This window comes from Manis javanica, chromosome 2, assembly GCF_040802235.1.
Source record: "Manis javanica isolate MJ-LG chromosome 2, MJ_LKY, whole genome shotgun sequence".
NCBI classification, from domain to species: domain Eukaryota; kingdom Metazoa; phylum Chordata; class Mammalia; order Pholidota; family Manidae; genus Manis; species Manis javanica.
The window spans coordinates 155,055,658-155,071,691 of record NC_133157.1 but is presented as its reverse complement, the minus strand read 5'-3'; the positions used below and the strand labels follow the sequence as shown (position 1 = coordinate 155,071,691).

The 16,034-nt window shown below is 34.2% G+C and overlaps 2 protein-coding genes across 4 annotated transcripts in view; both read right to left on the bottom strand.

Moving 5' to 3' along the window:
• Positions 1 to 16,034, bottom strand: part of MCMDC2 (minichromosome maintenance domain containing 2) — a 57,545-nt gene that overhangs the window by 38,650 nt on the left and 2,861 nt on the right. The window contains exons 2-4 of the mRNA XM_073229607.1: positions 949 to 1,145; positions 726 to 856; positions 591 to 650 (exon numbers count right to left, since the gene is read on the bottom strand). Coding sequence (XP_073085708.1) covers positions 591 to 650; positions 726 to 856; positions 949 to 1,042 — 285 coding nt within the window. The 5' untranslated portion in view covers positions 1,043 to 1,145. The remainder of the gene's footprint in view (positions 1 to 590; positions 651 to 725; positions 857 to 948; positions 1,146 to 16,034) is intronic.
• Positions 13,646 to 16,034, bottom strand: part of SGK3 (serum/glucocorticoid regulated kinase family member 3) — a 137,705-nt gene continuing 135,316 nt past the window's right edge. For all 3 annotated transcript variants that reach the window (XM_036998072.2, XM_017677326.3, XM_073229608.1), the window contains one exon: positions 13,646 to 15,341. In XM_036998072.2, the coding sequence (XP_036853967.2) occupies positions 15,171 to 15,341 (171 nt within the window). In that variant the 3' untranslated portion in view covers positions 13,646 to 15,170. The remainder of the gene's footprint in view (positions 15,342 to 16,034) is intronic.

Below are 16,034 nucleotides of genomic sequence, written 5' to 3'. Positions count from 1 at the left end.
GATATATAAGAACCAATTATAATGTGTAGACCTTGTTTTGATACTGATTTGAGCAAATCAGCTGACATTCTTAAGACTCCAACTGGGTAAATTTAAATATAGACTGGATATAGACAATACTAGGAACCATTGTTATTTTTCTAAGGGGTGATAAATGGCATTGTGGTTATATAAGAAAAATACCCACAATTTTTATAGTTTAATGCTGAAGTAGGTAGGGGTGAAATAATAAAATGTCTGGAATTTGTTTTAAAATATTTGACAAGAAAATTGATGATGCAGGTATGGCAAAATACTGTAAGCTATTAAATTATTGATAGACATACAGAAATTCAATGTATTCTCTTTAATTTGGAGTATGTTTTAAGTGCTTTATTATAAAAATGTCTAATGTTATAAGTGACAATATAGAAAGCAAAGATGCATATTAAGATAGTCCATTGAACTCTGAAAAATATGTATTGTCCTTTTTAATAAACAAAACAATATATGAACATAATAATATTAAGATCATTTAAAAATAAAAATACACAAGTCATCTTCGAAGTACTGCACCTTAGTTTTCTTTGTTAAATTTAACAAAAACTTACTTGGGTTTCAGTTTGTAATTGTCCAATTAATGAGAGAGTTTTAACAGCAGTAAAACAGACCTGTAATTTCAAACAAACAAAAAAGTTATGAAAAATTTCATGTGGCATAAAATTACTTCTTTCTTTTTAACTTACTGATTGAAATACTTGAGCAGCTTTTAAAGGCTGGTGTAAAATGTGATTTCCTAGTTCAGCATCTAATTCAACAACATCAGAGGGATTTATTAAAATATTGAATCGATAGACAGCATAACTTTGTTTTGAATCTGTAAAAAATCCATAAATATAAAAATGAGGATAGTTATATACAGGAATTATTTCAAAGTTTCTAAAATAAAGCCATCTTTGCTGCACATACCATTGTAATATTTGCAATCATCAATAAACTTCTGAAGGCCTCCACTTCTATCAAGATAGATAAGGGCTGCCTCTTTCATTCTTAGACTTGACATTTTCTCCTAGTTAATGATTCCTCTGTATTACTAATTGATTAAACCACGACTGCTGGTAAAGACTAACTACAGATGGTGAAACTCATAAAAACGATGAGAACACCTAGAAATAAAAAAAGTAAAACTTACATTTGAAGATCTCTAATTAAACTTTATAGATTTTTAAACTTAAAATTAAGAGTAAAATAAAATGAGGTAAAATTCCAACTTAAAAAATTCCTACCCAAAGGGAAATAAAACGTTTTTGTTTGCCAAATAGCATGAGTCATCCTTAGGTTATGAGACTTTCCACAAAACTGCAAACTTAAGAACAGGAACTTCAAATATCTCTTTACAGAGTAGTATTACAAAAAAAGCTTTTTGTAATAAATATTGGATTATGAGGTGCCCTTGCAGGCATTGTTTTAAAAAATGAAAGCTTTAAAAGTCGTTTCATAAATTCAATCTAACAAAGTCTGGTTAATCTAAGAAAACTGAGAATTTGGTTCCAGACCCAGCATTTCCTAGCTGGTATAGGGAAATCACCTGGCCTCATTTGGCTCAGAATCTTCATCTATAGGAAATGAGTTGTATTAAATGATGAAGCCCCTTCTGACTTAAATCTTCTATCAGTGATCAACACAAAACAAACTAACTTCAGTAACAAGTAGAGAGTGGATAATATAAAATCATTTAAAGACAGCACTCATTGAAACAATATATGCTCATAATTATATTCAGTGATAATATGACTTAAGATAGAATTCTGCCTTCACAGAGCTGCCAATTTAGAGAAATCAGAAATAATATGATCACCTTTCATCATCAAATATTTATTGGGCATTTACTACTTATTATATACCAGACTGTCCTAGGCACTGGGGATACAAAAATGGGAAAAATATGGTCCCTGTTGTTCAGGAAGAGTACAGTGAGGAATAACAGATATGTTGTTACAACTTGTGTGCTATGAAAGAAATATTAATGTACTAGGGAGTAGGGAGGGAACAACATATATAAAATAATTCACAAAATGTGGGGTCATCCTTATGAAGGAGTCATAATGTCTTAAATGGTTTTAGGACATATCAATTAAATACGTGGAGACTTAGAGAAGAAGTGAGGAATTCTTTACAGGAAGCATTTGATAGATGAATAAGATTTCACTAATTGAAGGATAGGTAAAGAGGGGAGGAGAAAGTTTTCTAAAGATAGGCTAAAACCATTCATACCCCTACTACTTGGAGTTCAGACCACTTTCCAAAGAAAAGTAATACTGTCATTTTCAGTATTATATAAGGGGGAAACTTCATTGTTTATTTCTCTGGGCCATAATGATCTCAAAGTGTGTTCAGGACACTATCTGTGCTTCATTAGAACGTGAGGTTTCTGTGGCTGAATAGAAGAGTCTATTGAAAATGAAATGGTTAGGTGAGGCTCAACCGGATTATGACAGCTTTTTATAATCGTCCAAGCTTTTGTAGTCGTCCATGATGATTACATAGATAAAAGGAAGCCATCAGAGTTTTTAACAGGGGAATAACATGGTCAGATTTTAAAAATCAACTTAAAAAATTCCTACCCAAAGGGAAATAAAACGTTTTTGTTTGCCAAATAGCATGTCATCCTTAGGTTATGAGACTTTCCACAAAAAACCCTGCTGCCTGAGCAGAAAAACGTTGGAATAGAGTAAGAATCGATAGTTTCTAGCTATTGAAATAGTCCTTAAAGAGGAATGGCCTAATCTGGGGCATTCGGAAACAGAACAGAGGGTTTGGATTCTAGACTTTTAGAGACTTCACACCGGCTCTGGTGACTAGTCTGAGTTTTCAATATGGTGGCGGGTGGATGCTGCTGCTCTAATGGTAATATGGAAACCAGGAGACGAGCAGGAGAATGATGAGGTGAAGCTCATTTCAGTATGTCTTTGACAGGTTCTTGGGACACCCAGATAGTATAAGCAGTAGCGTCACACAAATCAGGGCCTGGTTCAGTAGCTTTAAAAAAAACAGGTAGACAGAAGGCTCTAGGTACCACCTGTGTAAAGCAGATGACCTGGGGAAGGATGCATTTTCAAGGAAGGGGAAAGTGGAGGAAAGAAAACCGAAGCCTGTGGAAAAGCATTAAATAAGCGAACAGGGTTAAAATCCTACAAGTAATCCCATGGTCGAAAGAACTTGAGCTGGTTCACTTGGCACAGGCGTGGGTTGAGTGTCCTCTCCATCCCGCGTCAGCAGGAAGACACCTCACAACCAAAGCGGATAATCCCGCCTCACACCCTGGGATCCAGGATCCCTCCCACCCACAGTGCTAACGTCAGGGGCGCGGACCCCAACCCAGCAGTGCAGTGACACCCACGTCGCACCCGGAGAGTTCCACAAGTCACGCGCCGCCTGGAGCTGGAAGCAGGAAGACCGTCGGCGCATGCGCGCCTCTCCTGCCGTTGGAGGCGCGGGGACTGCCGGGATCCTTGGGGTCCCAGTCGCCAGAGTGTCTAGACCACCTGCCCTCCAACCTATTTAATTTAGTCATGCGTGCTCCCACCCTGCAAGGCCTTTAGTTTTCCTTATCACAGCCCAAGGATGTCCGTTTGTTTTTAAAAAGATTAGAAAAAACTCTCCTGGTGGGAATGCAAAATGGTAGTTAATTTGGGAAATACACCCGGACTACATCAAAGACGAAGACATGGAGTTACAATATGACCCAACAATTTCATGCTATGCTTTAGGTATTACAAGTAATATGATAATTTAAAACTATGTTCAAATTAAAACTTACACACGAATGTTCATAGTATTATTCATAATAGCCAAAAAGTGTACACAACTGGGGAGTAAAATGTACAGCTGCATACTGGTCATAAAAAGGAATGGGTATTAATATTTGCAACATCATTGAGCTTGAAAACACTATGCAAAGCAAAAGCCAGACACAAAAGGCCAAACAAATATTATGATTCCATTTATGTGAAATATCCAGAATAGGCAAATCTGTACAGAGATAAGGTAGGTTATTGGTTGCCTAGGGCTTGAGGAGAAATGGAAAGTGCCTGCTAATGGGAATGGGATTTCTTTTTCTTTTTTAAAAAAGTGTAGTTAAATATACATAACATAAAATTGACCATTAAGTGCATCCACATTGTGGAACCTCACCACCAACCATCTCCAGAACGTTTTCATCTTCCCAAACTGAAACTGTATTCAAATATAGTAACTCCCCATTCTGCTGCCCTCTTATCAGCCCATAACAACCACCATTCTACTTTCTGTCTCCATAAATTTGACTACTCTAGGTACCTTATTTAAGAGGAATCATACAGTACTTGTCTTTTTGTGAGTGGCTCGTTTTACTTAGCAAAATGTCTTTAAGGTTCATCCATGTTGTAGCATGTCCGAACTTTGAGGCTGAATAATATTCTACTGTACGTATATAGCATATTTTGTTTATCCATCCATACAGGGTTTCTTTTTGAAGTGATGAAAATGTTCTAGAATTGATTGTGCACAACTCTGAATAAACTAAAAGCCAATGAATTATACACTTTAAATGGGTGAATTGCATGGTATGTGAATTAAATCACAATAAAGCTGTTACCAAAAAAAACCCCAAAAAACAAAACCAAACAAAACCCCCAAAACTTAAAAGTTGTGCTGACTCCATCCCCATTAGTATTACTTGGTAGTTATCAGTGCTGCTGTATTGCATGGGTGGAAAGATTCAAGGGGTGGAGAGTTGGACCACTTTCCATGGAAGAGTAATTAAGACCATCACTTTCAATATATTATAGTGTTGATAATATACCTCAGAGTTTCTTTCTTTGCAGCGATATAATCTATTAGTGGTAAGGTGAGGAAAATGCTTTGCTGAAGTAGTCAATCTGCAACAGCAAATGGCTGTTAAAACTGTCTTATACTGTAGTACAATTTTGTGGTCATATTGTTTTAGATGGGAAGAACTAGGCTATGATCTGGTGATGGGCCTTGTATTGAAAGTAGAATCAATTTTTAAAAAAGGTACTCACATATTTTAAAGTTTTGATAAATCAGTTAACTGTAACAAATCATTTCCATGCCAAAGTAATGGTGGACTTTTATATCAATTTAGGCCAGTAAAATTTTCTAATAGATTTTTATGTATTTAATACATCCCTTAAAGTATGTTAGACATAAGAATAGCACTCCTTAGCTATGTAATGCATTACCTCATAATGCAAACTCACTGAAAATGAGAGTAATTATCTAAAGTCAAAATTTCATTGCTTGTTGCATTGCTGGAAATACTTAACAGTGCTTTATCACTACAAAGAATCACTGAACATCACAAATTTTCAGTGGTAGGTTGAGAACTAGGAACTTCTCAATAGTCTGAAAATTTTAAGTAAATATCCAATGTGTAAAACTACTATGGCAAGAAGCAATAATTTTTAGGTATATTCGCATAGACTGTTGGACAGATTTATAAAGATCAGTACTTACCAACTGATAGATTTACCTTAATTTTTGTATTTAGGGGGTGGTGGTGTGGGAGAGGACTGTTCAAAGTCCCTTCTCCTTTCATTCTCACTCACTTTTTTCTCTCTTCCAGCAACTACATGGGACCAGCTGTCATGCCTTCTTCTTTTTATAAGATTTAATCATTTTAGAACAGTTTCAGATTCACAGCAAAATTGAGTGGAAGGTATAGAGAATTCCCATATATTCCCTGCCTCCATATATGCATAGCTTCTGCCTATTGCTCACTGGAGTGGCCCATTTGTTAAAACTGGTGAACGTACATTAACACATCATCACCCGAAGTCCATTGTTTACATTAGTGCTTACTCTTGGTGGTGTACATTCTTTGTGTTTGAACAAATGTAGAAGGACATGTATCTACCATTATGGTCTCATACAGTATTTTCCCTGCCCTAAAAATCCTTTGTACTGTGTCTATTCACTCTTCCCCTACCAACCGCTAATCTTCTTACTGTCTCTGTAGTTTTGCTCTCTCCAGAACATCACATACTTGGAATCAGAGTGTGTATCCTTTCAGATTGGTTTATTTTACTTAGTAATATGCACTTTAATTTCTTCCATGTATTATCATGGCTTGATACGTCATTTCTTTTTAGAGTTGAATAAAATTCCATTGTCTGGATGTACCAGAGTATATTTATCTATTCATCTACTGAAGAACATTCTGGTTGCTTCTAAGTTGTGCAGTTATGAATAAAGCTGCTTATAAACATCTGTGTGTAGGTTTTTATTGATATGTCTTTTGCAAATGTTTTGTGTAGCTTGTCTTTTCATTTTCTTGACAGTCTTTTGAAAAGTAAAATTTTTAAATTTTAATGAAGTCCAGCTTACAAATTATTGCTTTCATGTATTGTGCCTTTGGTGTTATATCTAAAAACATCAACATTCCCAAGATTATCTAGATTTTTCTCATGCTATCTTCTAGGAGTTTTATAGTTTTGTATTTCATTTAGATCTGTAATCCATTTTGAGTTCATTTTTGTTAAGGTGTAAAGTCTCTCTCTAGACTTATTTTTTTCCCATGTGGATGTCCAGTTGTTCCAGCACCATTTGTTGAAAAGACTACCTTTGATCCATTTTATTGCCTTTATTCCTTTGTGAATATCAGTTGACTATTTATGGGCTCTCTGTTCTGTTCCATTGATATATTTGTCTACTCTTTTGCCAATACCACATTGTCTTAATTACTGTAGCTTTGTAGTAAGTCTTGAAATCAGGTAGTGTCAGTCCTCCAATTTTGTTCTTCTCTTTCAATATTGTGTTGGCTATTTTGAGTCTTTTGTCTCTCCATATAAAGTTTAGAATCAGTTTGTTGATACGTGCAAAGTAACTTGCTGAGATCTTGATTGGAATCATGTAGAATCTATAGATCAAGACATTTTGACAAAATACTGTCTTCCTATCCATACCCTTGGAATATCTTCCTATTTATTTAGTTCTTTGATTTTTCACTAAGAGTTTTATAGTTTTCCTCATATAGATCTTGTACATAGTTTGTTATCATTCTACCTATTTAATATTTGGGATGTACTAATGTTAGTGGTACTAAGTTTTTAATTTCAAATTTCACTTGTTTATTGCTGGTATATAAGAAAGTGACTGACTTTTGTATACTAACCTTGTATCCTACAGTCTTGCTGTAATCACTTATTGTTCCAGAACTGCTGTTGTTGATTCTACTGGATTTTCTACAGATGATCATGTCATTTGCAAACAGTTTATTTTTTTCTCCCCTATCTATATACTTGTTTTCTTATTGCATTAGCTTGGCTAGTACTTGCAGAATGATATTGAAAAGGAGTGATGAGAAGAGACATCCTTGCCTTCTTCCTAATCAGATTTTTTAGTGTTGAACCAGCCTTACATACCTGGAATAAATCCCACCCAGCCATGTATAGTTCTTTTAATACTTTGACTCAGTTTATTAAGATTTTGTTGAGAATTTTTGCATCTATGTTCATGGGAATGTACACCACCAATATATTGGTCTGTAGTTTTCTTGTAATGTCATTCATTGTCTGGTTTTGGTAATCTTGACTTCATAGAATGAGTTAGGAAATGTTTCCTGTACTTCTATCTCTTGAAAGATTATAGAGAATTCGTATAATTTCTTCCTTAAATGTTTGGTAGAATTCACTACTGAATCTACCTGTGTCTGGTGCTGTTTTGGAAGTTTAATTATTGATTCAATTTCTTTAATAGATATAGGCCTATTAAGATTGTCTTTTTCTCAGTTTTGGCAGACTGTGTTGCTTAAGGAATTGGTCCATTTTATCTAGGTTATCAAATTTGTGGACATAGAGTTGTTCATAATATTCCCCTCTTATCCTTTTAAGGTCTTTGGGATATGTAGTGATGTCCTCTTTTTCATTTCTGATAGTAATTGGTGTCTTCTCTTTTTCTTAGCCTGGCTAGAGTCTTACTGATTTTATCGGTCTTGTCACAGAACCAGCTTGTTTTATTGATTTTCCTCTAGTGATTTCCTGTTTTCAATTTCAATGACTTCTTTAATTATTATTTCTTTTCTTCTTCTTACTTCGGATTTAATTTGTGATTTTCCTGTTTCCTAAGGCAGAAACTTGGATTATTGTAGATTTTTCCTCTTTTCTTATACATTCAATGTTTCATTATACGCACTTTCACCATATGCCACAAATTTTGATAAGTTGTATTTTCATTTTCATTTAGTTCAAAATATTTTTAAATTTCTCTTGAGATTTCTCCTTGACCTATTTGTTATTTACAGTGTGTTTAATCTCCATGTATTTGGGGATTTTCCAGTTATCTTTCTGTTTACTAGGTTAATGCCATTGTGGTTTTAGAGCAGACATATGATTTCTATACTTTTACATTTGTTAAGATGTGTTTTATGGCCTATCTTGTAATATGGATAGAATTTGGTCTATCTTGGCAAATGATCCATGTGAGCTTCAGGAGAATGTTCATTCTGGCATTATTAGGTTAAGTTGTCTACAGAGGTCAATTATATCCAGTTGCTTGATGGAGTTCAACTATGAGTTCAACTATGTCCTGATTTTCTGTCTGCTGGATCTGTCCATTTCTGAGAGAGGGGTGTTGAAGTCTCCAACTGACAGTGGATTCATCTATCTTTCCTTGCAGTTCTATCAGTTTTTGCCTAATGTAGTTCGATGCTTTTTTGTTAGGTGCAGACACATTAAGGATTGGCGTCTTCTTAGAGAATTGACTCCTTTATCATTATGTAGAGTCCTTGTTTATCCATTGACTTTCTTTATTCTGAAGTCTGTTCCGTCTGAAATTAACATAGCTACTTCTGTTTTCTTTTGGTGGAACACTTTTCTCCACTTACTTTTAATACATATGTATCTTTATATTTAAAGTGGATTTCTTATAGACAACATATAGTTGAACCTTGTTTTTTGATCCACACTGACAATCTCTTTTAATTGATGAGTTTAGACCATTTATGTTCAAAGTGATAATTGATATAGTTGGGCTAATATCTACCATATTTGTTACTGTTTTCTATTTGCTTTTTTTTACTTGTTTCTGTCTTTTATTCTCTTTCTAGCTTTTGTGATTTTAGCTGATTCCATTTTTTCTCCTTTCTTAGGATATCAGTTACAATTTCCCCACTCTGTTTAGTGATGGCCCTAGAGTTTGCAATACACAAGTATAACTAATCCAAGTTCTTTCAAATAACACTATAATGCTTCACAGTATGGTTAATTTCCTTAGTGAGTACCTTATAAGAACAAAATAGTCTTATTTCCTCCTTCCCTTGTATCATTGGTGTCATTTATATAAAAGCATACACAAACATACTTATATATAAGCATACATAATGAAATACATTATTGCTATTATTTTGAACAATTACTTGTTAGATCAATTAATAGTTTTTATTTTACCTTCATTTATTCCTTCTTTGATGCTCTTTCTTTATATAGATCTGAGTTTTTTTACCTAATCTATTATTTTCCTTATTTCCGAAGAACTTCTTTTAACATTTCTTGCAAGGCACATTTACTAGCAATAAATTACCTCAATTTTTGTCTGAGAAAATATATTTCCTTCACTTTTGAAGGATAATTTCACAGGTACAGAATTCTAGGTTGATGGGAGGGGTTTCTCTCAACATTTTAAATATTTTACTCCACTCTCTTATGCTTGTATCATTTCTGAGAAGTCAGATGTAATTCTTATCTTTGTTCCTCTATAGGTAAGGTGATTATTTTCCTCCAGTTTATTTCAGGACTTTTTATCTTTTATTTGCTGTAGTTTGAAAATAATATGCCTAGGTATATTTGGGTGGACATTTATCCTGTTTGATGTTCTCTGAGCTTCCTGTGTTAGTACTTTAGTGTCTGACATTTATTAGAGGAAATTCTGTCATTATTGCTTCAAGTATTTCTTCTGTTCTTTTCTCTCATCTCCCTCTGGTATTTCCATTATGTGTATACCCTGTGTAGTTGTCCACAGTCCTTGCATATTCTGGATTTTTTTTTCAGTCTTTGTTCTCTTTTCTATTTTGGAGGTTTCTATTGAGACTTTCATTAGGCATGTCCAGTACACTAATGAGCTCATCAAAGACATTCTTCATTAGTTATCCCCAGAAATGTTTGGTTCTTTCTCAAGATCTTCATCTCTCTGCTTACACTGCCCAGTTGTTCTTGCTTTATTCATTAGGGCCCTTAACACAACAGTCACAGTTGTTCTAACCTCCCTCTGATAATTCCAACAACCTTGTCATGTCTGCTTCATGCTCTGTCTCTTCAAATTGTGTTTCCTGCCTTTTTAGTATGCCTTGTAATTTTTTCTCGGTAGCCAGACATGATGTAGTGGTTATGAGGAACTGCTGTAAATAGACTTTTAGAAATGTGGTGGGAGGTGAAGTTTTATAGTCTTGATTAGGTCTCAAGTCTTTTAGTGAGCCTGTGCCTCTGGAATGTGAACAGTGTGTTTCTGTATTTTTCTCCTTCCTTAGCTGGGACAGGATGGCTCAGGTGGAGTGGAGTTGGCCATTTCCCTCCTTCCACATGGAAGACTCAAACTGACTGGAGTCGGGTACTTTCTTCCTTCATGTCAGACTCTGATTAAACTCTTGCAGGTCAGGGTCTGGTTACCTAGTTTCTCTTGAGGGCAGGTATTAAGAGAGCTCTGGGACAAACTTCAGAATGGTTCTTTTCCCTCCTCTTGCTGGAAGCACAAGGGCATTTCCCCCCAATGTTTATTGTGAGAAGCTGGTTGAACTCCAGAGGTAAATCTCACAAAATTTTTAGGATTCCTATGACTGGACCCCCCTGGACTTTGAATTCTGAGTTGTCTACACTTAGCCTTCAGCAATTTGTCAAAACAGTTCTGGCTTTCCTACCCCTGCACTAGCTCCCATGGTTGTCATGAGACTCTGATCCACTAAGCTGCAAACTCCTACATTTGCCCATCTCCATCTAGTCTTTGGGGCAGCAGTATGCCCTGTGTATCTTCTCTACCCAAGAAGACTCATTGATGTTTCAGTCTGGTAAGCTTTTACCTCAGCAACTTCTAAACTTCCTTACATGTGGAACTGGAAGATGAAGTCCTGACATACATTATTGTGTACTTAATATTGCTCAGGTTATGTAATTTCCACCTCTTCCTCCCCGTAATTTTCCTTTCCTTCTTCCAAATTTCTCATTATATGTAATGTGGTAAAATTGCTCAGCTGCTTCTCTTAAGATGGTAATATTATGAATTATTTATATTTTATTTTTGCATTATATATATAGCTGACTTCAGTTTTTAATGCTTTTCATTGAGGTATAATATAGCAAAGTGCATAGCTCTTAAGTATCAAATTCATGAGTTTTGACAAATGCAAAGCTTGGCTTTTGATATCTAACTGAAGCATATCACTAGGATATCTTTCTAAAGTAAATTGTTAGTGTTCAACATAAATGTATCATTAACAAAGTAAGCTGTAAGTTTTGCATTATTACTACCACTGAGGCATAAGAAAAATTCAATACAGCATAACTATATTAACTACTATCTAGAAAAAACTGAAGAAAATCCCACACACAAAGATCAAATTTGACCATTTGAGTAGGTCTGTTTTACTACACATAAACCTTCTGAATTATGAGTTAACTAATAAAACATAGAACATTTAAATATTGGAAGTCACTGTAGATTCCCACAAAGTTTTGACTAAAATGAAATAGAAATATCTCCCTAATAAAATGAAAATGCTGAAAATATATTAGAAGGAAATTATGAATCTATAAGATACTCCTGCAAAAGAAAATTTACAGTAAAAACTTCTAAGTCATACCTGAATGCAAGATTTGTAAAATTACCAAGTGAATCTGGTTTTTCCACTAAGGAGGAGGATTATGTAGAATGATTTACACAGTTGCCTTAAGATTCATATGGTCATTCATCATTTTCAGTACAATCTGTAAAAATAACTTTATTTCTAGGATCCTTTGGCTACTTCCCTGCTATTACTCTGATACTTCTAGTTCTCTATCGGCTTTTTGTGTAATATTGCTTTCAATTATTCTACCTTGACTTTGGGTAAATTACTAAAACGTTACATTTTGAGAGAGCTGTATTTCTTTCTGACTTAATTACCTCTGTAAAATGGGTATGATGTAAAGAAATGATGAAATAAATACTTTTGTGTGGGTGTCCTTTTAACTACTAAGGAATATGTTTAAATGATACAAATGGGTGATTATACAATATTGGTAAAACACCAAAAATGATAAATTACATAAACCTGCAATTGGAATGCTTTAAGGAAAGCCAGAGAATGAGTTCTTGTAATATTAGGTGAATAAAGGAGAACCAAAGCAGCAGAGAAGAAACCCCAACTTTTTATAGCAGGGGATCCTTCTGAACATGTGAACAAAGTTGTAGCACTCCCTGCCCCAAGTTGATTTCACTTACACACAAAACTTAGCATATCATTTCAAGGTACTCAAGCCATCTGAATCTCATCTATGTACACTTTCAGGTTTCATATAAATGAACAATTACTTTGGGATGTGGAACGATCAGTAAAAATGAACAAAAGTAAAAAACTGCCTTTAAAGGCAAGTGGCAGAAAATCCCATGCCAAATATATAGCTAACTTCCAAAGTCATATATGAGGATTAAGTTATCAATTTTAATACATTTTATTGAAAAAATCATTTCAATATTTCCAAAAAAAGTCCTACATACTCACTGCCACTTTTCATACATTCATACAGTCTATGATATATGTGATATACAAAAGAACAACTCACAAAATATCTGTGTCTAGTATTATAATATTATGTCTATGAATAATCACTATACTAGTTACAGGCATGATAAAAGATACTGGTGATAATAAATTTTATAGTAACAAATATTTCAAATATTTAAACCACCTTTCAAATGCTTACCATTGCTGAAATTATATCCAACAGTGTTTGTTAGCTCTCAGTGTAAATACCTTAAATTCAAAAATTATTTTAGCATATAAAAATTTTGAATAGAGCACTTGCTCCCAGCTAACACTGGTTAGCACCTTTCCCCAGGTATGTCAAAATTTTGTTAATTTTCAGTGTTCAAATGTAACAATGGCCAGGAAGCCCTGTGAATTACCATAAGCAATAAGATAAGAGGTATAAGTAACATGAAGAATGTTAAGGGATTCTTCATTTCGACCTCTGGAGTTTATTTTGGCAAACCATGAAATGGTTGAACTATTCAAAGAGCATATATTTTCCTAAGTGACTTATCATGCTATGAGAGAAAAGATAAACTTAAAATTTCAAAGAGATTCTATTCCCTGAATATTAAACATGTCACCTAGGATAATATAGTAATTTCAAATGTGTCCAAATATCTAGTCAAAATTTGATACTTCTATCCCTCACACATATAAATTAATTTCTGTAATGACTACTGGAACAAACACCAATTTTAATTAAAAATAATAACAGACATTAGAAGATCATTAATCTTTTTGCTAGTTTTATTATATTATGTAAGACTTGTATTTCCTCTGCTGAGAAACAGCAATATTCTATTTTAAATTTGTTCTTAAAAATATATGATATTGCACTTTAACCTCTGACAGTTTAATTAAGAAGTAGGTGAGTAAAAAACAAAATCATACATGAAATTATAGTTTTTATTTTGCTTCATAATCACCAAAGAGCTTTGTGTAAGAGCAGAACTTACAGTAGTGCCAATAAAGCAAATATTTACAGTGTCACTATTAAAGTCTTACCTCTAAAGGAAGATTCAGTGTATTGGATGCAAATATTATTAATCTAACAAAAGCACACTCCCCTCCTCCCACTCAGCTGAACATTTTTAAGCTAAAGGGTGTTGGTATGAAATGCTCTTGTGATTTCTTTCTTAGGATAAAATACATGGAAAGAATGCTTATTCTTGAAGAACCTAAACTTGGTCACTAAACTCTTCCATAATGTTTCCAACATGACTTGAAAAATCTCTATGCTAAACCAAGAATCAGAATTCCAAGATAAGCATTCTTTTTCAGTTTTTCTGTAGTTATTCTCTTTCACAATTACAAGTACACAAGTTGGTTGGTTGTCAGTATGATTTTAAGGCCAGTTGCCTGTCTTTTTGCTAAGATACTGACCATGCATTTACCTGAATTATTTTTAACTTCTGTTACATTGTAGTGAAATACATTTATACTGACCCAGAATTTGCTCTTCTACTTTTTAATTCCCAAGTAGGTAAATGCTCTAGAAAGCTCAGTATTTTACACTTAACCAGTTAGTAAGACAGTTTTGAATAGCTATTTGTAAAAAACAAATACCAAGGTTTAGACCTACTTAGCAATATATTAAACATTCAAAAGACCAAAAGGAACATAAATAGAATGTATTTATAATATAAATACATAACATAGAGACATTCATTTTTGGCACCACCTAAAAAAATATCCAGCAGTACCTTGCAGATCTTTGGGAATACTCAAATTTGTAACTATTAAACTCTTACTTTTTCTGCAAAGGAACACTAATTCACAAATTTGAATTGAAATTTCAAAAGCAAAGTATTTCCTTTTGTACTTCTTAATTTGATCTACAGAATGAACACTTATTCAAAGCATTAATTAGCAGCCAATGTGTTAACTATGTTTTTACATTTTAATCCTACCAAGAATTAGTTACGTCAAATAGTGATTTATTATGGAAAGATACGGTTTCTTCTTAAACAACCATGTACCAATTGCATAGATCTGATCTGAGAACAAAGGTCAAAGTAGACAGTTACAAAGGCATTAATATATGTTAACTGAACTGACACAGACTGTTGAGGAACAATCTATCTTCAGTAGATGTTCGTGTAAACTTACAGGGAAAGAACAGTCATTAGCAAAAAAGTTTTCTTTAAAAATAGGTTAAGCTAAGAACAATAGCTTTTAAAATTTCTGTTTAAAAATAAGCCTAATAAACAAGAATACGAATTTTAATTCAAAACTTAGCTCTTTGAAATGCCCTATTTTCTTGCATACAGCAGAAAATACATTTTTCATAGTTTTTAACATTACATGTAAAATGAGGCACTAGTTAAACATATTTGAATATATGCACAAAACAGGAGTTTCAGTCTCATCCATAGGCTTATATTTGCTCGATGGCTTCTGGATGGCAAACTGTTCACAAAAATAAGTCTTCTGAAGGAGGTGCATAAGAGAAACCAACAAAGGCATCATCTGCCTCCAGTACACTGGCATTCACTATAGAATAGTCAGAAGACACACACACAGAACACGGAACTGTTTCTTCTGTAAATGCTGCATCAAAGTTCCTGATATCATCTGGTCCTGCCTAAAACATCAAAAGCACACTATTATTCACCTTAGTTTCTTTTTTATTCCCATTAATTTAGTCCTTTGTTAAAACCACTTTATGAATTTGTATATTTATTCCTGGCAAGTTTAGATGTCTTCCTACTTCATCATTTCTTTGAAACATTTTCTGCTTTTCCTGACTTTAATTGTTTAGGTGAGACTGTCTGTCCTTCTAATAGTTAAGGTTCTTGTGAGCAGAGGTAAGGGTAAGGAAAGCTAGCATAGAAAGTACTTACCTATGTTAATTTGAATCTCAGGCCCTGCAACTGCAAAGGCACCCTTTCTCTCTAACCATCATCACTTCTAAGTTTAGAAAAGGGGCTCACATAGGTTTTCAGGATAGCATTTTGTATTTCAGCTTCCATAAAATGCCTGCCTATACAGTTTTTCATTCTGGGTAGGTGAAGCCTCATGATGAAGGAATGAAGGGGTGTAAGTAGAATTGTGAACAGTGTGTTCTTCTTGGTGCTAGAGAGGCCATTAAGCACCCAGCTATATGCATCCAGCTATACGTAATCCTTAGCTCTGGGGGCCTAAGGTGGCCAGGTACCTGGGAAATGAAGCATGGTGGCTGCCTGAAGGCAGCGTTTCTTAACCTTCCTTTACTAATCTGATAGAAACTAATTGGCCCTCCCATTCCAATGCATTTACAGATAAAAATTGGGATACA